The 21,215-nt window shown below is 59.6% G+C and overlaps 1 protein-coding gene across 2 annotated transcripts in view; it reads left to right on the top strand.

Moving 5' to 3' along the window:
- The window catches only part of COL5A1 (collagen type V alpha 1 chain), a 153,850-nt gene that overhangs the window by 89,731 nt on the left and 42,904 nt on the right, over positions 1-21,215 (top strand). For both annotated transcript variants that reach the window (XM_069477046.1, XM_069477044.1), the window contains exons 25-32: positions 360-413; positions 4,678-4,722; positions 5,586-5,639; positions 10,572-10,616; positions 13,182-13,235; positions 14,587-14,694; positions 15,490-15,543; positions 17,708-17,761. In XM_069477046.1, coding sequence (XP_069333147.1) covers positions 360-413; positions 4,678-4,722; positions 5,586-5,639; positions 10,572-10,616; positions 13,182-13,235; positions 14,587-14,694; positions 15,490-15,543; positions 17,708-17,761 — 468 coding nt within the window. The remainder of the gene's footprint in view (positions 1-359; positions 414-4,677; positions 4,723-5,585; positions 5,640-10,571; positions 10,617-13,181; positions 13,236-14,586; positions 14,695-15,489; positions 15,544-17,707; positions 17,762-21,215) is intronic.

Raw genomic sequence — 21,215 nt, 5'->3', positions numbered from 1 at the left:
ACTGTGCCAGGCCCCGGAGGTGTTTGCAGGAAACATGAGGGAGGACATGAGGGTCCTTCCAGGCCTGCGGGAAGGGCTCCTGGGGACGCGGCGTCTGCGCAGGCAGCTGTGAGGGGGGAAGGGGCACAGCACTTGGTGGGGCGGTTTTGTCCCTGCAGTAAAACCCAAAGGTGCTGGGACAGCAGGAGGTGAGGCGCCTCCCCTGTGGGTGCCGCTTCCGGCCCGCGGGAGCTCGGTGCCTCCGCCACGCTTCTTGGCAAGCGTTCTTGGGACAGGGATGTTCACAAGTGACCCTGGGGATGTGTCGAGAGGTTGGGCAAGCCCAGGTGTCTCCTCACAGAGTCTCTGGTTTGTTCTAGGGTCCCTTGGGTAAACCAGGCCTCCCAGGAATGCCCGGTGCCGACGGACCCCCGGTGAGTAGCCCTGCTCCCCTTGCCCCCACACACTGTCCCGTCTGCACGCCAGTGATGGGGCCGAGGACCCCGGCTCCCGGGGGACACTGGGCCTCATTTACTCTCTCTGGGCTCTGTGGATGAAGCCCCGTTCGGTCTGAAGCTTGACTGCTCGGTGATGATTGGCTTTTGGACGTGCTTTGCACAACATGTTTTAAGCAGAGGGGAATGTTAATTACTTATTAGGGTGTGCTGTTTAATTACCGGAACTCAGCCTCGAGTCCCGAACAATGAGCAGGGCGGGGCCGGGCACGGAGCCGTCGCGTGCGGCCCCGTGTTGGGAGCGAGGAGGCAGGACGGGCCGTGTGTATTTTTAGTGTTCACGCACGGAGAAGGGAGGCGGTGAGCAAGTGCGTTTGCAATGTGCGAGCGGGCGCACAGCTGTGGAGCTAAATTAGATTCTGCCTGGAAATAGCGAGTGAGTGACAAATCCAATCTGCGGCCAGGCTGTGCGGAGGGGCGGCGTGGGGAAGTGGGGGACGCTGAGGACACGTGTGTGCATGCGTGCCTGCGTGCACACGTGTGTGTGCGCAAGTGTGAACCTCTCCCCACCGCCCTCTGTAAGTTGCTGCTGGGCTTTTTGTTTGTTTTTTGAGTATTCAGTGGATGCTGAAAGCCTGTTCCAGGAGGCAAGTTTAGCTAAATTAATTATTTAAAACACAGTGTATTTTATGGTTTTAATAAGGCCATTAAAACCGAAGCGAGAAAGTTAAATATGTTGACAATTAATTGGTGCCTGCTTCCCACGCGACATTCCCGTGGCTGATAATCATTAGGTCCAGAGAGTCACAAATCACAGATCGCCTTTCTCGATGGGAATGAGCAGACCACGGCTGTTCTCACGCCGCGTGGGCCACTTTGGGGACCCGCAGTCTCCCGGCCACGTGGGAGTTTGCTGAGTGTGCTAATGACTAAGTGATTAATCTCCTGCAATGGGTCATTTGTGTCCTTTAACGTACATTTATATTTAATTGCATTTTCTAATTATAAAAATAACACATCTTGTTATAGAAAATTAGGAAAATAAATAAAATGACAACCAGTTGGAAACCACCCGTGACCTCGTCTCCATGGGTGAAGCTGCCGATGACAGGCTGATACACGTCCTTCCTGCCGTGTTTCCTGCTCCTGTGCCACAATGGGACGTAGTGGCCAGGCCCGGGGCCCTCAGGGAGGAGCTGTGCTGGGGGGGGGGGGCCCTGCAGCCCCTCTTCCCTGACCAACTGTCCTCTCTGGGCCCTCGGCTGCCCTGACTGGCTGCGCCCTGGAACCCCCTCCCCACATCCGAGCCACCAGTGAGTGAGTGAGGGTCCCCGGTTTCCTTTCAAATTCTGTGGGGGCAGAAGGGCCTTTGAGGAACCCCCTGCCCATGCGGCCGGCAGCCTGCCCCTCGTACACCCCATTTCGCTTCCTGACCTACATCTAAACCTTTAAACCGTGGATGTGTTTGAGTCCGGCTGTGCCAACTCGCACTGGAAGGTGCTTCAAACAGGAGAGAAGCCGTGGGTCGGCCCGAAGACACGAATCCGGTTGCCTTACGAGAATTTGGAAGGAAAAATGATTTTAAAAAATTCTCTTTTAGAGAGGGAGCGCAATAGGGATGTTTTTCCCCTTGCATGGGTTTGCTTTTGGTTTTGAAGAAAGGAAGATTAATTTAAAACCCATCAAGATGTATACGACGTTTCAAAGCAGCAAAGCAGACTCAATACGCTGAAATATACTGTTCAGTAATTCCTGACGGCACACAACGGGGGAAACGGCTAAATGAGTTATGGCCCCACGGAATATTATGGAGCCAGTAAAAATTGAATTCCAACAAATATTCCGTGACATGAGAAAGTGCTCGCAATATGATACTGAATTAAAAATCTATCCTGCGATGCCAATTCCGCACGCATATATGCAGAGAAAATAGCGCAGAAGGTCTACATCATGCAATTAGCCACCGTCGCTGCCTGCTGAGGTTATGAAGGGTTTTAATTTCCCCTCTGCTCGCCTGATTGCCTGCAATGAACATATATTACTTTTTTAATCAGAAAAATATCTAATACAAATAATTTAAGCGTTATTATTTTTCCATTATAAAAGTGACGCTCACTGCAGAGTACTGGAAAATGTAAACGAGTGGAGAGAGAGGAGGGGCTCGGGCCCCTCACTGCAGAAGAATCCATCGCTCTCGTCCTCTGGTTCTGGTTCCTGTCGGTCTCTTCCTGTTCACACTTTTTTATTAAGCACATTCTGCCTCCCGCGCCCGGCTGCTCTCATCCTGTAACCAGGGCTTAGGAGGTCTCTAAAGGAATTTGCCCTCAGCATGAATGCTCGTCACAGCAGTGCCGCCCGCTGACGTTCACTGGCCGTCGCAGCCGCGGGCGATGTTGGCACTTTCCAGACACACGTCAGTCCGCGCAGCGACCCTGGCACAGGCATGCTGCTGTCTCCTGCCATGGCGGAGGAATCGTCACGTGACGAGGGGGCCGGCCTCCTGCGGTGACCGGGTGTAGGGTCTGCCCTGCGGTGCCTCCCTCTAGAGCCGGGCGCTCAGCCACCCACAGATGCCCCCACCCCAAGTTCCTTAACAGAAAAATGTCTGTGTTTGATGGAACCTGCAGTAAAGGCCCACAAAGCGCCCCTCTGGGCCCCCGGAACAGGCCCCTCTCCTGGTCCCTGGGTCCAGCCCTGCCACCGTGAGGTGCTGGCACTGTGAGCCTCGTTTGGCGATGGCCTCCTGGTGGCCAAGGGTGCCCCTCTGGACCAGAGCAGCAGGCGTGGTCCTGCCAGTGCCTGAGTTTTCTCAAAACTTCCCCATGCCACGGACTCCCCGAAAGGGAACTTTTGCACCTCGACTCGCTTTCCCACCCAGATAGGCTATTTGCAAAGGCCTCAAATCCAACTGTACAACTAATACAAATTTGGAAACCACACTCAAAGCCGGATGCGGTGGCTCAGGTGGCTCATGCCTGTAATCCCAGCACTTTGGGACGCAGAGGTGGGAGATTTCTTGAGCCCAGTAGTTCCAGATCAGACTGGGACATACAGTGAACCCCAGATGTACAAAAATAAAAACTATAGCTGGGTGTGGTGGTGCACACCTATAGTGCTAGCTACTCTGGAGGCTGAGGTGGGAGGATCATCTGAGCCCAGGAGTCCGAGGCTGCAGTGACTGAGCTATGATAGTGCCACTGCACTCCAGCCTGGGTGACAGAGTGAGAGACCCTGTCTCTAAAAAAAAAAAAAAAAGCCACACACCGATCATTTACTGAAGAGACTTGGGTCTCCTTAGCACCGCCATATCTAGAAACAGAGTCCCAGATCTTTAGGATGCTCAAGGTAAAAGAACCCCTAATCCATACTCTCATTTTACATGTGAGGAAGTGGAGGCCCAGAGAGGGCAAGTGACTTGCCCAAGGTCACACAGCAGAGTGGGTTTATCCAGTAGAGTCAGACTGTGCCCTGCCAGCCACTTAGCCACGCTGCGCAGTCTTTCTTGGAATCCTTGTTGGTGGAACTGTCTCTCCACACAGCAAACATTGGTCTTTCTGCTTTTATCACGTACGCTTGGCTACCCGACTGTGAGCTCCAAGGCATTAAACCTAGTGACCAGCCTGGGTCGGAAAGTCAGAGAAACCCGCATTCCTGGGAATGGGATTGGTCTGGGCCCAGGTAGACGGGGCGGGGACAGGGGGAACCTTGCCTTTCGGTGGCAGGCCGGTGGCAGCCTTGCCTTTCCTCTGGCTGCCCCGGCGATCAGAGACTCCCAGGTTTGCAGACAGTGCTGGTCCTGGAGTGGGGGGTTTAGCGTCCGGGCCCAGCTCCTTACTCCCAGGTTCCTGTTGCCAGGTGACCTCAAGCAGATGCCCTCAGTGTCCCTGTCCCCAGCCACGCGTACGTGGCCTGTGGAGTCTGCACGAGAGGGTAGGGCTGAGCCTGGAGCCACCGTGCACGCCAGCCGCGCACATTCCCGCCACCACAGGCTCTGACGGTTGCCGAGCCCTGGCGGGGGCCGAGGGCCTGCTGTGCCCATCGTGCAGATGAGAGAGCTGAGGCTCAGGGCTGTGCTTGGCTGCCCTCCGCCACCTGGACTTGGCGCCGGCCCTGTCCCTGGCGAGGGAAGGAAGTGGGGGGCCATCACAGCCCTGTTCTGTGCTGCCGCGGAAGGAGGCGAGGCCTGAGGCGGCTGCTTGCCTAGGTGGCGGGTGACTGACTGGGGCCTTTTCTTTTGTGGCAGGGGCACCCTGGCAAAGAAGGCCCTCCAGGAGAGAAAGGAGGCCAGGTGGGTACTTGCCGCGCCCGGGGCTGCGCGGACCAGTCTGCGTCCGGAGCCTGCCGCTCGCACCGGCATTCCGAGAACTGGCTTTTCAGCCTGAACAGGGGCGAGCCCTCGTCCCCCGGGACCCTCTGAGCTTGGGTCTGCCGCGTGCCAGGCATCCTGTCAGCAAAGGGGCAGCGGCCAGGCAGACCGCGCCTGGCCTCACGGAGCTGCAGCCTCGCACAGGGGCCCACCCGGCCGGTCCTGTCTGGGGGCTGAGGGCTGTTCCAGACGCTGTGAGGAAAGGGCCTGAGGGGTAGTGAGGGGACCCTTCATTGCGCAGGTCCCTGGGCTGGTGGGAGGCGTGGCTGCTGCCCCACCAGGAGCCAAAGGTGCCCTGCCCTGGGGAGCTATGATGGTCACGGCCAAGGCCCTCTGACTGTGGGAGGACACCCCTTCCTGGACAGCCAGCCCTTGTCCCCTTCCCCCAGCCAGAGGCTCTCCTGTTTCTTTCCGGAGTCCCTGGGCCTGGGATGCGTTTCTGCAAGGACAACTCTGTCCGTGCAGCGCAGCAGAGCCGACCTTTCACCGGCTCTGTCCCCTCCCACCCCCTAATTCCTGGGTTGCCGACTGGCCTGGCGCAGAGGTGTCCTTGCTCACCACGGACACGACCTGCTGCTCCACCATAGCTGTCCGCAGGCGCCTCCGCTCTCTCCCACGGGAGCCTGTGTGGAGGGCCCTGCCCGGGTGTTCACTTTGTCCACAGCAGGAGGGATTCGGCTGGCGAAGCTCAGCTCCACTCGCGCTGGAAGGACCCAGGAGCTAACTGGAGTGGACCAGGCACTCCGCCTGACGTGGAGCCAATGGTCTTTTCCCTTTCGTTTTAGGGTCCGCCTGGCCCCCAGGGTCCAATTGGCTACCCAGGTCCTCGAGGAGTCAAGGTGAGAGAGATTCCTGCAGTTACAGGTCTTCCTGCGGGGCATGGCTGGTCTGCCTTGTTTTAAGGGATTCCTCTGTGGTTACACCCCCCTCCAGCCCAAACTGGAGTGGCCTGGCCCTCCCAGCCCCAACTGGGGACACTGGGCCCCAGGGCAGTGGGCCTGCGCTGGGGGGATGTGGCCAGCCTGAGTTGGGAGGGCCGACTGGGTGTGGGGACAGTCTCCAGCCAGCCTGTGACAAAGCCGCCGGCACACTGGTGGCCATCCGTCAGGACAGGAGCGCGTCCTTTCGCCCCACGCCTCTGTTAGCGTCTCCATTGTCGGGCTTCTGTTGCCCTCCCCACGGACAGCAGAGCGCGGCTGGGGCAGCTTGGAAACGTCTTGTGAGCCATTTGCACGTTCAGAGAGTGAAAGAGAGAGTCTGTCCCCGTGGGTACATCTGGGTGGGCCAGCGTTGTTGCGAGACGGGGTTCAGGGAGATGTCCACTTACTCACAGTCGGGTTGCTGCCGAGAAGGGCTCCTCCCGGAGCCTTGTCACACAGGCCGCAGAGCTCCAGACAGCCCCGGAACACGGGTCCCCGCTGTCACAGCAAACTCGCGGTGTCCCCTGAGGGCTGTGTCGTTCTGGAGCCACACTGCTCTCGAGACATGTCGGCCTTTTGCATGCAGAGGGATGCACCCCTGCGAGCATACGCGGACGAGCTCTCTTCTTCCTCCGAGACGTTGCAGCGCCTTAAAGCCGCACAGAAATGCTTGTGGTGATTCTTTCCTTCAGAGTGATTTTAGCTTGGTGCGAAGGAGTATGCATACGCCTGTGTGTGTGTGTGTGTGTGTGTGTGTGTTACACAGCTGGTTTACAGCTGGAGGGGTTTGTACAAACGCACCGCTGAGCTCCCCTGCCCGCACCTGCACTTCCAAGCGTGCTGAACTTTCATTGCCGCGTGTCGGAAGCATGTGGCAGCCCTGGGGCCTGGAGGATGGAACAGCCAAGACCTCAGTCTCCAGAGATTTGTCCCAGATGACACTGAAATCGGCACTGCAGTCAGGAAGGACTCAGACCAGACTGCTGATGCCTAATTAAGTGCCTCACCCTTGTCCCTGGGGGCCCCGGCTCCCACTTGCCAGGAGCCAGGATGTTCCAAGTTCGAGAGCCGCTGAAGGGAGACCTCCCAATGGTCGGGAGCCTTGGGCCAGTCAGGTCTGTCCCTAAGGCACGTTTTACCAGCAAAGCGCCTAGTGAATTTTATAAGGGTGATAATTTAGCAGAAATGCTGCGTATGTGAGTTCCACGCATGGGTATTTCTCAGATTCTTCTCGTGTAGCAAAAGCCCTTGCCAGCTCCCATGCACGGCTAATGGCGTAGTGCCGTCGCTGTGAGCTAAAAAGGTGTTTGCTGTACGATGTTTATGGAGAATGCTCTTATCGTGCCTGATTAAAATTCACTCACGACATGAGCAATCCAGTGAGACTTGGAAGCAGAGGGTGGAAGGAAAACCCAGGTTTAAAACTGTTTTCATTGGGGAAATCGATTCTCATACCGCTGGGCACTAGAGAATGTGGGTGGCACCAGCTGCCTGATGAGCCTCCGCCCGAATGGCGAGATGGTGGCCATGGGCTGGCTGTTCGGTCACCGTTAGAGACAGTCCCCGGTGGGAGAGATCTAGTTATTTTCCACCAAAGCCCCACCTTGCCGAGAGAGGATTTTGTCTTTTGTTCAAGCTGCTATCACAAAAATACCACAAACTGGGTAGCTGATGGACAACAGAAGATTAGCTCGTACCGTTCTAGAGGATGGGAGGTCCAAGGCACCGGCAGACTCCGTGTCTGGCGCGGGAGCTCCGTGGTTCCTAGGCCACGCCCCTGTGTCCTCGTGGCGGAAGGGGCAGCACCCGGCCTCACACACGGGCTCCAATTCTGTTCACTACGGCTCCACCCGCATGACCTGGGCACCTCCCAGAGGCCCCACCTCTCAACACTGCTGCACTGGTTATTAGGGTTCACAATATGGATTTTGGGGGACACAGACGCTCAGACCATAGCGGCTTTGTGTTCCTTTGATTGCACTGACCTTTGACCTTCCTCTGGGTTTCTTTCTGTCCTTGTCCTTCTGAAGGGCTATGTGTGGGCTTAACTGCCGGCAGAGTCACATCCACCCCTCAGGTCGTGCACGGCTGCTGGGTGGGCTGCCAGAAGACCCCAATTGTAAATCACACCCAGGCCTTGGGCAGAGCCCACTCTCTGGGCCGTCTCCTCGTCTGCCCCTGCCATTCTGTGACTGCTTCTCCCCGTCCCCATGGCGACCCACCAGCGCGGGAAGGGATGCCCCAGCCCAGCCGGCCTCCACGGGAGCCGGTTCCTGTGTGACTGGGAAGGGCCCCTGTCATCCAATGGGCAGAAGCCAGGGTGCTGCTGAACCCCTATAATGCATGCAACAGCCCCCACGACAAGGAACTCTCTGGCCCAAACGTCAGCGGCTCTGCAGCTGAGAAGCCCTGTTCTCGTCTGGTTGGTCCCGTTCCTCTGATGTGGGTCATGACATGGCAGCACTCAGGCCTGGGAGGCGTCTTAGTGCTTGTCTGGTCTCTTGTTTTCCCAAGGATGGGCAGGGTGGGGGTGGTGTCCCCCGGCCCACTCAGCCAGAGGGAGGAGAGTGGGTACCAGACGCCCCCACGCCGTGCCAGGGCGTTCAGCGCTGCTGGAAGGAAGCGCCAACCACACAGACCCATCCCTGGACCTGCACAAGGGAGGGAGCTAGAGCCAGACAGCGCCCGACATTAGGAGCAAACGCCACTGAACGGGTTAAACCCGGGTCCCCGTGTTGGTTGAAGCCTCTCTGTATTCTTAGCCACACCTGCGGTTTTTATGTGAGCTTCAGAGCAAGCAAGTGGAATCTAAAATTGCTATCTTACTTAACAAGTGTGGAAAGAATTCAAAACTGCCCTAAAAAAGAAAATACCTCCTCTCCTAACACGTCCTCCTGCGTGTGGCTCTAGTGCTATTCTGAAACCCTGCTCTGCGGGGAACCTGGATGCGGTGAGACGACCTGGATGCGATGAGACAGCAGGTGGGCCCTGCGTGTCCCCAGCCCCTGTCCGCCCGGCAGCCCCGCCTGTTCTCTGTGCCCCTGGGGGCTTCTGGCTGGGGCGATTTTGGAAGAAGCCACCCTGCTAGGAATCAAAACAGAAAGTGCCTGGAGACTGCGGGCCTAGAGGCAGTGGGCTAAGCCGAGTCCCCACTTGCCGCTGTGGTACTTTGGGCCCACCAATGTTTTGGCACCTGCCGTGGGCAGCTCCCAGGCTCGGCTGGCTGCCTCTGCCTGACACGCACGCCCACGACGCACCCACTGTGTCTGCGTCGCTCCCTCTCCCTTTTGAACTCCGCGTCCCGTCAGAGGCTCAGGGGACACAAGCATGGCGGAGCTCGCTTGGCGCCGGCCTCCCTGCCTGGCCCGCGCTGTTTCTGCAGCTGTTCCCAGCGGTCCCGAGGGCCGAGCCAGGCACCGCAGCTTCCGTCCACGTTAGTGTGTCTAGTGTTGGGCAGAACGAGCGAGAGCCACTCTGAGCTGCCCAGCTTCCTCCGGCCCCCGCCTCCCGCCCCGCGCCAGGTGCCTCTCCGTTAGCCGTAATGGCCTGGGCGTGGAGCCAGCGTCACTGTCCACAGCGGAGTGTGCGAGTGCGCCTGGCCGAGCCCTCTCACGTCTCCTGATGCGCCAGGCCCTCGGGGCATGGGGTTTCGGGGTAACTGCGGGGCTTATGGTGCTCCTGGAGTCACATCTGCTGTTTTTCCGGGCGGGCGAGGCCGTGCAGCCCCTGCCCAGCCACAGCTCTGCAGAGCACCTCGGTGTCCAGCTCTCCCTGTCCGGCTCTTCCCAGACCCCGCCCAGCCCGGGACCCAGGGAAAGGCCGGAACTGCAAACCCCGTGGGAAGCGCTGGCTGCAGAGGGCAGCCGGCAGCCCCGGGTCCTGCAGCCTGGCTCTCTGTGGCGCCCTGTGGGCAGGTGGCCGAGGTTGCCACTGGACTCAGCGCTCAGTCTCTGCAGCTCAAAGTCGCCCTGCTGGGAGGTCTGAGGTCGAAAGGCGTTAATAGCCAGGACATGGTGCGTAATTCCCTTCCACGGATTTTACCTCCACCGGCCGAGGCTCTCGGCACAGTGAGAGAGTCGGGGAAGTGGCCTGGGCCTGCCCGTAAGATTCCTGTTTAGCAGGGAGATGAGACGGGGTGTCCTCAACTGAGTACAACCATAATGAGTGTCGTTATCATTAATTGATGATATTTTAACATGTCACACGTTGATGACAATACTGAATTACAATAACCAGATGGCACATAGCTGCTGTTTATCACACACCTGCTGTGTGCCTGGCACTGTCCTGCAGGCCTCGCAGGTGTGCCCCTCCCAGCAGCAGTAACGAGGTAAGGATTGTCATCACGGCTATTTCCCAAATGAAGAAACTGAGGCACGAAGACATCTGGGACATTGTTAGAGGCCATAGAGCAGGGGCTGGGACATGGACAAGTTGGCCTGACCTAGACACCATGTCCCACTTGCTCCCCAAACCTCTGAGACATTACCATGGGAAACGGGAGGGCCCCGAGACCGGGGTGTTGGCTGCGTGCTGTGGGCCCTGGGAAGGGCCGGGGTGGGTTTGGGCCTCTTGTGTAGAGGGGAGGCGTACGTGGAGGTCAGCCCAGGAATCGAGGATGCTCTGGGCCTCCGCTGGGCCTTGGCGCGGTCCCTGTGAGGACAGGAGACCTTCCTCCTTCGGCTGGGAACGTGTGCCAGGACACTTGTCCGAGGGGTGCGGGGTGGGCTTGTCCCTCCGCCACAGAGAGCTGAGCCTTTCTCAGTGCTCGGGGCTCAGAGCTGTTCTGTGGGCGCTCGCTGCAGGCTCCGGCTCGTAACTGCTCTCTTCCTCCTTCCCTTGCCCACACAGGGGGCGGACGGCATCCGTGGCCTGAAGGGCACGAAGGGTGAGAAGGTGAGTGTTCCCCAGGCTGGCCCGGCCTGGCTGATTCCTTGTCCCACGGGGCTGCGTAGAGCCAGCCGAGGTGGATGCCACCTCTGTGTACGGAGGGGAGGTGACACCATATTATGGGGAAGTATGTTTATTTGCAAAGGGAAACACAATAAGTTGCAGAGGACGGGCCCTGGGGTACCGTGGGGCACGTCTCGCGGCGGGGCTGAGTGGGTCTGGGCTTTGTGCCTCTGCCCCAGGAGAAGGCCTGGCCCCTGGCCCGGAAGCAAGGCACAGCCCCCACTCCCCCCGGGGGCCAGCAGACACCTTCTGCCCAGTGGGAGGGAGCGAGGCGGCTGGCAAAAGGTCCATTTTGCTGTCTGATCTTCCCGGGGCGACCCCTCAAGCTGCAGAAACCCACATGGTGCCATGGAGACGGGCAGCGGGGAGACGGGCTGGCTTCGGGGCTCCACACAGCTCTGAGGGCAGAACGTGCCCAGTGCTACCAGGACTGGCAGCTGCGTCGGGCATGGCCAGCCTGGTTTCGTGATGGGTGATGTTAATTAGTATATGGCGTGGCTCAGACCATGGCTGGGGTGAGGTCAGGCCTGGATGGATCATTCTGGTTAAAAAAAGAAAAAGTGCCACAATTGGCTGCCAGTTGGAACGTTCGACACACCCCATGGCGTGGCATTCTGGAACTACGTGGCTGGCCACTTTCACTTTTTCGTTTTGGTGGAAGGTTTAATGCTCAGTCAAGACACAGATTTGGGTTCCTGGGGGCTGCATCGCTCTGCTCCCCCTCCCTGCCTTGGCCTCATTGCAGGTCTTCCCTGCCACGCCGTGTAGCCACTGGGCATGTTTCCCATAAGGCACTCGGGGCCCTTGGCTGGGCGGACTGCGGGGTTTCCCAGCGATGCGGGGCCGGCGGGCTGGTGTGCGGGTGCCTGGCGCCTGCTTACCCGTGCCGGGATGGGGCACATGCCACCGCTCGGCGTGGCACCTGTGGAAGACGCCGCTTGGATCTTTCCCGTGGAATCTGCCAGCCCGAAAACCATCTTCAAGGTGGAACATCGAGCGGCCACATCTGGCATGGAAGTAACACACTAGCTAAGATGTCCCTGCATGGTGGCGTCTGCTGAGCATCCAGTCCCTGGCCGGTTCCCCTTTGGGAGGACGGCAAAGAGGCTGGCGCTGTTGGAGTGTGTCTGCCACGGGCAGCGCTCGAGCCTGCGTTCTGGGGGAGCTTCTGAGCCACTCGGCCACCCCAGGGCCCTGCTTTGTAAATGGAGCCTGCTGGGTTTAGGGACAGGGATGTTCCTGCACAGAACAGCTGGTCCCCTGGCAGGGCTATTTGCAGGCCCCCCAGTTCCGGAACTCCTGTCCCACTGGTCACTGGGGTGGCTGCCTCACAGGGGACCTTTTTCCCTTTTGAAGGTGACTTCCCAGCATCCCAGCCTTGCTGCGGTGTCTGGTCACATTTGTCCCTAGCCAGAGACAGGGCCGCTTGAGGTCATAGTCACTGGGCTGTGCTGGGGTGGCCTTCTCGCCAGGAGGGTCACTGTGCTGTCCCCAAGGGCCACGCAGGCAGCCAGAGACCATCTGGGGAGGGAGGGGCAGTGGTGAGGAACCATCTTTGTGGACTTTTTGCATCATTTGTGGCCACTGCTGATAAGTCGCCGGCACTTTATGAACACCATGGACAAAGCCCTCGGGGCCGCGGCTGGCCAGGGAGGACGGGACTGTCACCACATCACAAAAAGCTCCTCCCTCTTTGTGTGAGCTCCCAGCTGGGCCTTGGATGTTGATGACCTGGCTGGGTCCCCAGATCCTGTCCTTTCGCTCTTCCTGGACCAAGATGTGGCCCCTGAATCAGAAGAGAAAGGCCCGAGCAAGGTCGCTCCCCGGGTGCCGGCCGTGCCCTGCGGGACAGGGGCGGGGGTTTCACTTGGGTGTCCTGGGTGGGGGAGTCCAGACCTGGGACCCGAGTGGACAGCAGGCCGCTGACCTTGGACAGCCTCACTTGCAAATCCCCAAGTTCACACACAGCATCGACGGCCCTGCTCCCCGTGAAAGGCAGGCCGCTGCTTCCCTGGGCCATGTCCGGGAGGCACTGTCCCTCATAGAGCCTGTCCTTGTGCATATCCGCCGCGGCAGCAGGACCAACAGCTCGGTCTGGAAGGCAGGTCCGCCCAGATGCCTCCTCCAGTGTCACCCGTCATCCGTCAGGGCCCGCAGTGCCCAGCGGACAGGACAGAGCTGCTCTGAGAAATGGTGCCTGGAGCTCAGGCAGCCGGGCTCCGAGGCCCCGCCACGCGGAAGGCTCAGCGTCAAGCTGGGGCCCCCAAGAGCAGGGCCACTGCCCCCCAGCTGCCGGGCACTGAGCCAGCCAGCACCACAGAGCTTTGTGTCTGGGAGTGCGAAGGTTAAGGGGAAGCTACTCACCAGGGATGGGCACCCAAGTCCACCCTGCCTGGTGCACGTGCTGCAGCCCGATGACGCTGGGGGTGCTGAGTGTGGCTCGGCGAGGGGAGTGTGGGAAGGGGGTTCCTGCGTCTATACTGAGGCCTTCTCTGGTCCCTCGCGCAGGGTGAAGACGGCTTTCCTGGCTTTAAAGGAGACATGGGCATCAAGGGAGACCGGGTGAGAACGCCGGGTTTGGGACTTGGGCTGGGGAAAAGTGGGTGGGCTGGGGGCCCTGTGGGAGGGGCCGAGGGCTTTTGGGGCCACAGGGCAGCTCTCAGAATGGAGGCGACACGTCTGCAGAGATTGTGGGATGGAAGGGCGGGCGGCCTGGAGCCCGGGGGCCTGGCTCTCACCTCCTCCCCGCTTGGGGCCTGGGATGACTGTGGCCACCTGGCTCCTCTGCCCTGTGTCCTGCACAGGCCGGTCAGCAGGGACTGAGTTGTCTTCTGGCTGACACTGTGGGTTGCGGAGCAATTTGCCTGACTTGGGAACGATGAGGAGAGGTGCCTGGGAGAGAAAGGAGCGAGGTTATGGAAACGACCCAGGATGACCAGGGGTGCAGCAGCCTGCCCAGGCCACGGGGCCAGCAGCTTGGTCCCCAAACAGGGCTCCGTGGGCTCAATAGGGCCCCAGGCCGTCCCTGTGTTCCGTGATCTCATACTGGCTACCAGGAGAAGCTGCAGCAACCTGGCTTATTTTTAGTGAATAATTTATCTCCGCTCCAGCCAGATCCCCAGGGGGCTCGCAGGGGCTGGGCTTTGCTCACATGGCTGGTGCCTGCAGAACGCCGAGGGCTGTGTGTTCATAAGGCAGAGAGAAGGTGGCACAAATGGCACGGGAGCAAGTTTCCAGGCAGGGCTGCCGGGGCAGGCCGGCTGCTGGTGTGGGCACCTGGAGGTTTCCATGATGCCCTCAGGGGGAGCCGGAGCCCCGGCAGAAGGAATCCGCTGCCTCTGTATCCGGGTGGGCGCAGCCCCGGCGTGCTGTCGGCCCGGGCCGGCCCCGGAGCCCCCATTCCTTGGTCCAGAGCCCCCATCTGTAACTTGGAGAAGTTGGACCTGGCAGAATTCCAGCCCTTCTGTCTCTGGGTGCCTGTCACGCCCAGGCACTGCCGGAAGCAGGGCCGTGGTCCGTTTCCAGACCTCCTGGGCTTTCAGAAGAACAGAGCGGCTCCTAGTCATTCTGCTCTATTTGGGGAAGTAGCAATTCAGAGCCACTATTGTTAACCAAAGTTATTTTAGCCGAGAGGCACTCAATTTAGAGAAGGTAATTGGGAAGTAGGAGTGTGTGCAGCCTTGAGAAAATAAATAGCAGGAAGCCTCGTGCCAGGGCCGCGCGGCAGAGCCCTGCCATCTGCTGCCTGGTGGGCTCGTGTTGCCGGGTCGTGAGGAGCAGCTCAGCGGCCTCCCTGTGAGGCCGAGCTGGCCCGGTGTCTCTGACCACGCACCTGTGACCTGTCCCCTCACTCTCAGAATGGTGGTGGGGGTCACTGTGGGGTCTCTCTCACCTCCTTTTTTCTGACTTGCAGGGGGAGATCGGCCCACCTGGTCCTAGGGGAGAAGACGGCCCTGAAGGCCCCAAAGGTCGCGGAGGTCCCAATGGCGATCCTGGTCCTCTGGGGCCCCCTGGGGAAAAGGTTCGTGATGCCGGATGCTGGACGCTGCCCCGGAGGGATCTGTGCCCCGCAAATGCTTTAGCCGGGCCCTTCCTTCCCCAGGCGTGGGGGTGATTGCTGGCCAGGCTCCTGCCTGTCCACCCCAGGCCCCTGGCCCTCCCTCCAGGGAATATGTGTGGATGGACGGCGCCTTTCTGGTCCTGAGCGAGGCCTATTAGCCCTCTGTTGGAGGAGTTCCTTCCTCCAGGTGGTCACAAAGCTTGGGGGTCTGCGCCCTGCTGCCCACACTTGGCCCCCTGTCCTTGTTGAGTTCCCACCTCCACACTGGGGACAATAATAGTGTCTCCCACGATGGCCTGAAGGCATGGCAGCCTGGCGTCTCTGACCTGCTATTTCCAGCTGCCAGAGGCTGCCCACTCTCGTCCTGCCACCCTCAGTTCCGGCAGATATGAGCACCTGGAGTGAGACATACTGCCCGCCTGGCCGGCCCCATGGCTGGGACACGTGCAGAAGGGCGAAGACACGTCCCCCACGGAGGGACGCTCTTCTTCAGGGCATCAGCCTCCAACACGTCTGCTTCCAAGGTGGCATCAGGCTCCTCTCGGGCCTGTGCTTCTCAGCCCCCGATCTGTGCCCCTTATTCCCTTGGGGCTTGGTGACGCCATCCCGGAAGACAGGCAGGGCCTCTCTGTGGTGGGCATCCTCTGGCCTTGGGCACCGCCAGCCCTGCCAGAACACCGGGCTTTTCCTGTGCTCAGAGCGAACAATCCGCGGAGCACGATGCCCTCCATTAATGCCGCTCTTCTTCCTCCGCAGGGAAAGCTCGGCGTCCCAGGGTTGCCTGGCTACCCAGGAAGACAGGGGCCCAAGGTAACTTGCGACCGTGTCAGGTGTCCCAGCAGATGCCGTAGGGATGCTCCGCTGCCCACCCTGCACCTGCTCGTCCATCCTCCTCCCCGCGTGGCTCGGGTGATGCGGGGGGTGACACTCGGTGCCTCTCAAGTGCCTGCGGGTTAATTTGCCCAGTTACAAGGAGCTGCTTGGGGGCCTTTCTGAGAAGGGCCAGGGCCTGCGTGGGCCGGCGGCACAGCCCTGGGCCCTTCGCACCTGCTGCCCGGCTGGGGGCCTTTGTCCACACCCCGAACTCCTGCCATAGCCCCTCTTGGCTCTGCCCACGGGGGCGATTTGAGGGCTGTTTGCTCATAATAGAGCATGAAAGGAAAAGGAAACCTTTCTTGTGTGGAATCATGTTCAGGTTTAAGTGAAACAGCTCCTCAAGGCTTTGGAAATCATTGAAAACGTTTTTTTTTCCAAATCCCGCATTTTATTATTCATGGTTCTTCCTTAAAAAATAACCAGCTGCCTGCACTAGAGACGTGATTAACAGCAGAAGCGAGGTCCCGTCGCTCGATCCGCGTCGGTGCCCTCGGACGCCTCCCGTTAGCCGGAGCCCCTCGGCCTCACCCGAGGCCCTGTGCGCGCAGGCGGGTGGCCGTGGGGCTGGGCCTGCGGCATTTCCACACTGGTCGGGGAAACGCCCTCCCGCCCTTCCTACGGAGCACTGATGTCCACACTCACGTGTGGACACGCTCGCCACGTGCAGAGGGGCCGCGTGCTGCAGACCGGGATTTTGTTTAGTGTCCAACAGCGGCGCGTTCCACGCGGCTGTGATGTAGCTGTTGACCACGGCATTGTCACCCAGACGTGGGTGGAGAGGAGCTAATGGGCACATTTTTTCTCCTTAAATACTTGTCCCTTTGGGAGAGGCGAGGAGAGAAGAGGAAACGTTTGAGAGAGATGAGAGGGTACCCGTCAAGTTCAGGCAGCTTTTTGGAAAGGGGCAGGACTTGGAAATGGCAGGCGTGTCCTCGGGCAGGACCGGAGGCAGTGCTGGGCTGGCACACACAACCCAGGTCCTGACCTGAGCTCTGCGTCCCCTGCTCGGGGCATTTCTCTGTCCAGTGTCCTGCCCGGGTTGGCAGGAGGGCGTGCGTGTGGCTGGCTGAGCTCAGCCCGCTGTGAGAAGCACAGGGTTTGGAAATCTGGGAGCTCTTGATGGATATAGACACGAGTTCAGGTCAGGATTTTAGGATTTGAAGCCCCGCAGAGGGCAGAGGGCTGCCGAGGGCTGTAACCAGCGCCGGCGTCGTGGGCAGGCGGGCGGGCCTCCGACGGGTCTCTCTGCGCCTCTTCCCCCACGTGGGGGATGTTTCCGTATTTGCCAGAGCAAAGTCCTTAAGTTCACCTTTTGTCTGTGCACCTAGATTTCTAGAACTAAATAGCTGTTAGATGCCATAATCGAGGCATAGATTTGCATTCGTTTCTGGCTCTGCAAGCCAACGTGCGTCTTTAGCGGTATTGTGGGAAGACAGCAAAACGTGGCAGCAAGGCACAGCAAACAGTGTCACAATGTGAGACTCACGTCTTCTCTCAGTTAATCTTAGTAGCGTCCGTCCCCTTCTCCCCCCGAAACACCTGCCAGCATTTCACAGACACGGTGTGGGGGAGGGTGGCTGAGACTCTGTTTGGGGTTTGGGATGTGAAGTCTGCGAAATGCTCAGCAAGTTACTTACGGAGTAGATGGGTGGGTGGGTGTCGGGCGGGCAAGCGGGTGGGTGGATAGATGGGTGGGTGGGTGTCGGGCGGGTGAGTGGGTGGGTGGATAGATGGGTGGGTAAGTGGGTGGGAGGGTGGGCGAGTGGGTGGGTGGATAGATGGGTGGGTGGGTGTCGGGTGGGTGAGTGGGTGGGTGGATAGATGGGTGGGTAAGTGGGTGGGAGGGTGGGCGAGTGGGTGGGCGGATGGATGGATGGGTAAGTGGACGGGTGGGCGAGTGGGTGGGTGGATAGATGGGTGGGTAAGTGGATGGGAGGGTGGGCAAGCGGGCGGAGGGTGTGGTGGGTGGGTGTTAGGTGGGCGGGTGGCGCTGGGGTCAGAGGCCGTGTACCGTAACAGACTCCTCCCCCGGGTGGCACGTGCCACGTGACCCGTCTTCCAGCCCCACGTTCATGCCTCTGCCCCGACTGTCTTTCAGGGCTCCATTGGATTCCCTGGATTTCCTGGTGCCAACGGAGAGAAGGGCGGCAGGGTAAGGACAGCCTGGGCGCTGCGTGGGTGGCTTGCTCTGGGCCTTGGTGCTTGGCAGCTGGTTCTCCAGTCAGTGACCTGCTTGTGTCTCACTGTTTTGCTGCCAGCCGTGAGCGCGGGACCTTTGGCGCTAGGCGCAGGCGATGCGCTCCGGGCTCTGGGCCGGCCGTGATGTGACGGGCAGGCGGAGGCCAGGGAGGGAGAGTGCTGAGAAAGTAGAGCTCTCTGCTAAGCGCCGCGATCCAGAAAGCTCTTCTAGGCCATTAGTGGAAACCGGATTCCTCCCTTTCTATCCAAGTGGACTTTTCCTCTAAGCTATTTTTAAAAGCAAATAGAAAAGGAGTTTTCTTTTCTGTCTCTGAATGTCCCACTGCCTCCCCTGGTCCCGATTCAGTCCTTCCCCGTTGGCGAGCTGCCACTGCCGCGAACCCCCGCCAGTGCGACACATTTGGTCACCCTTTGTTCTCCCCCGAGCGAGGCGCGCTGGGCAGCTGTGTCCTCCCTGCTTTGGCGTCCCCGCTGCCCAGGCCTGCACGCAGGAGCTGCCCGGGACGCTCCTCAACAAGGTCACGGTGCCTGAGCGTGGCCAGGCGAGAAGACAGGAGCACGGCGGCCCCCTCGGCCGTGTCCACACTCGTGTGGCGTGCTGAGCAGACACATGCAGAGCAGGCACGGGTAGGATCTGTGCCTGAAGGACAGTGGCTCTCACAGGCTGCAACACCCCCAACCCAAGCCTGGGGCCTGTCCGCCCATCCTGCTGGGCCCCCTGTTGTTCTGCCGCAGGTGGAGTTTTGGGGCTGCAGGGCCGCCTCAGGCTCGGGGCTCCTGGTGAAGGTCACGTTGAAAGCAGAGGCCATGCGCTCCCTTACAGGCGGGGAGAGGGACACGGAGACAGCCAGGACCTTGAGAGCAAACGTGTTCTGCCAGAGTCACACAACAGGCCACCAGGGACTGTCCAAGGGCACAGCTCAGACCAGGAGACTGTCACATCTGTCTCCGTGTCTCCGTCTACCCATCTCCCTTCTGTTGTTCCTCTGCCTGTCTCTGCTTAGCTGTCGTTTACTCATGTACCCGTCTGTCCTCTGTCCGTCTGTCTCTGCCCATCTGTCTGTCACTCTTCCTTCCGGAGATGGCCTGACTGGTGTCTCTGGGGAGAGACTGTCCTCTGCAATACTCGTGGGTGCCCTCTGGGAAGCCTGGGGACTGCTGGGGTGACCAGGCGCACGGCTCCCCCACCCGGGACCTCTCCCACTGCACGGCAGTGAGTGTCTCCAGGACAGGGACGTGACCTTCAGCGGCTGGTAATGTGGTTTGACCACAAACCCCTTCTGTGGAGGACCACGTAGGACCAGAGATCGAGGCCCCATTAGGTGACGTGGAGTAGCCAGAGACTCCGCTTGCCCCCCGCGCTTTGCCCTCTGGCACCTCAGCCTCCCGGTCCCTGAGCCAGGGGTTTGGACGGATGCTCTGGGCACCCCTAGGGCCCTCCTGGCTATTGTCCGGCATCTGCGCTGGGGTCACCAGACAAAACACAGAGCCTGACTCAAGCCAAAACCTGCCAGGCCCCTGCCAGGCCCCGCATGCCCCAGACACAAGGGAAGCTGGTCATGGCTGCTCTGTGGTGTCTGGTGTCCAGCCCTGGCCGCTCCATGCGTGGCACGACTTGCAGCACAGCCCTCAGGTGGAGGGACGAGGCGTCCACCTCCTCATACACACGTGGCCTGGAGGGCAATGCCCTTGGGCGGGAGCCTGGCCGTCTGCGCCCTCCCCGCGGTGTTCGGGAGACTGAGCACAGCTGTTGCCCTGGGAGCCTTCTGGGGGGTCGTCACTGCGGACAGATGTCTGACATACGGGCAGGTTTCTGGACGGAGTGTTGCCTTGTGCGGAGGTTGGGCAATGAGAGAGGGTGGCGGCCTCAGTGCGCTGGGTTGGGCTGGCCCTTCCGCTGTCCGCAGGGGCCGGCCTGTCCTCTTCTGTTCGCCAGCTGAAGGCTCCCCTCAGGTCACCCCGAAGCCTCCAGGCGCCGGCTCTCGTTCTGAGCCTGATGGGCTGATTTCGCCGTCGCGGGCGGGCTCCTTTAGCCCTCGGGCCTGGCACCTCACAACCCGGGTTTCGCACAGAGGCGGTTCTTCCGCTCAGATAGTGAGAACTTCTGACGTCCTTGTCTCGTGCCGGGGCCCTGCTGGGGAGGGGAAGACCAGCCCTTGGATGTACCTGCCCGCCGCCTGAAGACGTCTGCAGCCCGTGTCTGGCTTCTCAGTTCGAGTGGAGAGCATCTGCAAGGGCATTGCTGGGCTGTGCGTTCCTTCCCAGCGGGGACAAGAGGACGGGCACTCACAAGCAGGTGTTAGGAGTCTGTTAGGCAGACGTAGGGGCACATTCTATTCCACAGCTCCCGTCACCGGCATGCGAAACTCCTTGGCTTGGGCCAGAGAGCTGGTGAGCAAGATGCTGCCCGGGAGGCCCAGACAGAATGTGCGGCGGAGACTCCGCGTTGCCCCCGCCAAGGCCCTGGTGCCTCTGCCTGGGCACGGTTAGCGTGGACGTAGCTGAGAGCCTTCGTGCTGCAGGATCAGGGCCGCGGTTCGGTCCTGTGGTGCCAGCTGAGGATCGAGGGGTTTCGTTTTGGCAGAGGCTGGGGGCGAGGAGACCTGGCAGCCGGGGCTTGTCCGTAGGTGCCGGGGAGTAGCCAGGTTGGTCATGGGCGTCCACGCGGGAGAAACGTCTGTCGCTGAAGAAAGCAGATGTTTCACATAACTTTCACATGCAAATATTTATTTGAAGGCAAAGGACATTGCCATGTAATTGAAGCGGTGGAACCGGAGTGTGTCGTTAAAAAGCAACATAATTAATTCATCATTATAAATGGCCTTATTAAATGCATTTCAAAATGGGAGACTCCAGAAAGCGGTTCTGATTCTGGCAGCAAATGAATGCAACGTGGTGCGAGGAAACTTATCAGGCGGCCTTTGGTGACACGGATCCGCCCGGCTCTCTCGTTAGCAGCTGGATAGGATTCAGGATGAGGAGCTGGGAGGTGCCTTCCCTGCCCCCACTCCGCAGGGAAACTGCATTCCCAGCTATCGTGTCTTTGCTTTGGAGAAAAATAAATGCAGTGCATTTGCTTTCTGTGGTTTGGAAAATGCAAAACAACAACAGATAAAGGAGTCTCAATTCTATTAGCGGAGAAGCACGTGACTCTCAGATACATGATTTATATATTAAATTCCAAGTTTCTCCATGTACAGAGCTTGCTGAAAATTTAATGGCTAATATTCTTAACTGTAGCAAAAGTAAATTATGTATGAAAGGGGTTGACTTTCTTCTCTTTTCTTGCAATAATGATTTCCCTCCTGCCGAGGAGGGGAGACAGAGAGGGAGGGAGGAAGACGGGGAGGGAGGGGTGAGGAGATGCTTTAAGGAGAGGAGCCCGGATGCTGGTCGAAAGGCCTGCC

The sequence above is a fragment of the Eulemur rufifrons genome, chromosome 7 (assembly GCF_041146395.1).
Source record: "Eulemur rufifrons isolate Redbay chromosome 7, OSU_ERuf_1, whole genome shotgun sequence".
Classification (NCBI taxonomy): Eukaryota; Metazoa; Chordata; class Mammalia; order Primates; family Lemuridae; genus Eulemur; species Eulemur rufifrons.
The sequence above is the reverse complement of the archived record's forward strand: the minus strand, read 5'-3'. Positions and strand labels throughout refer to the sequence as shown.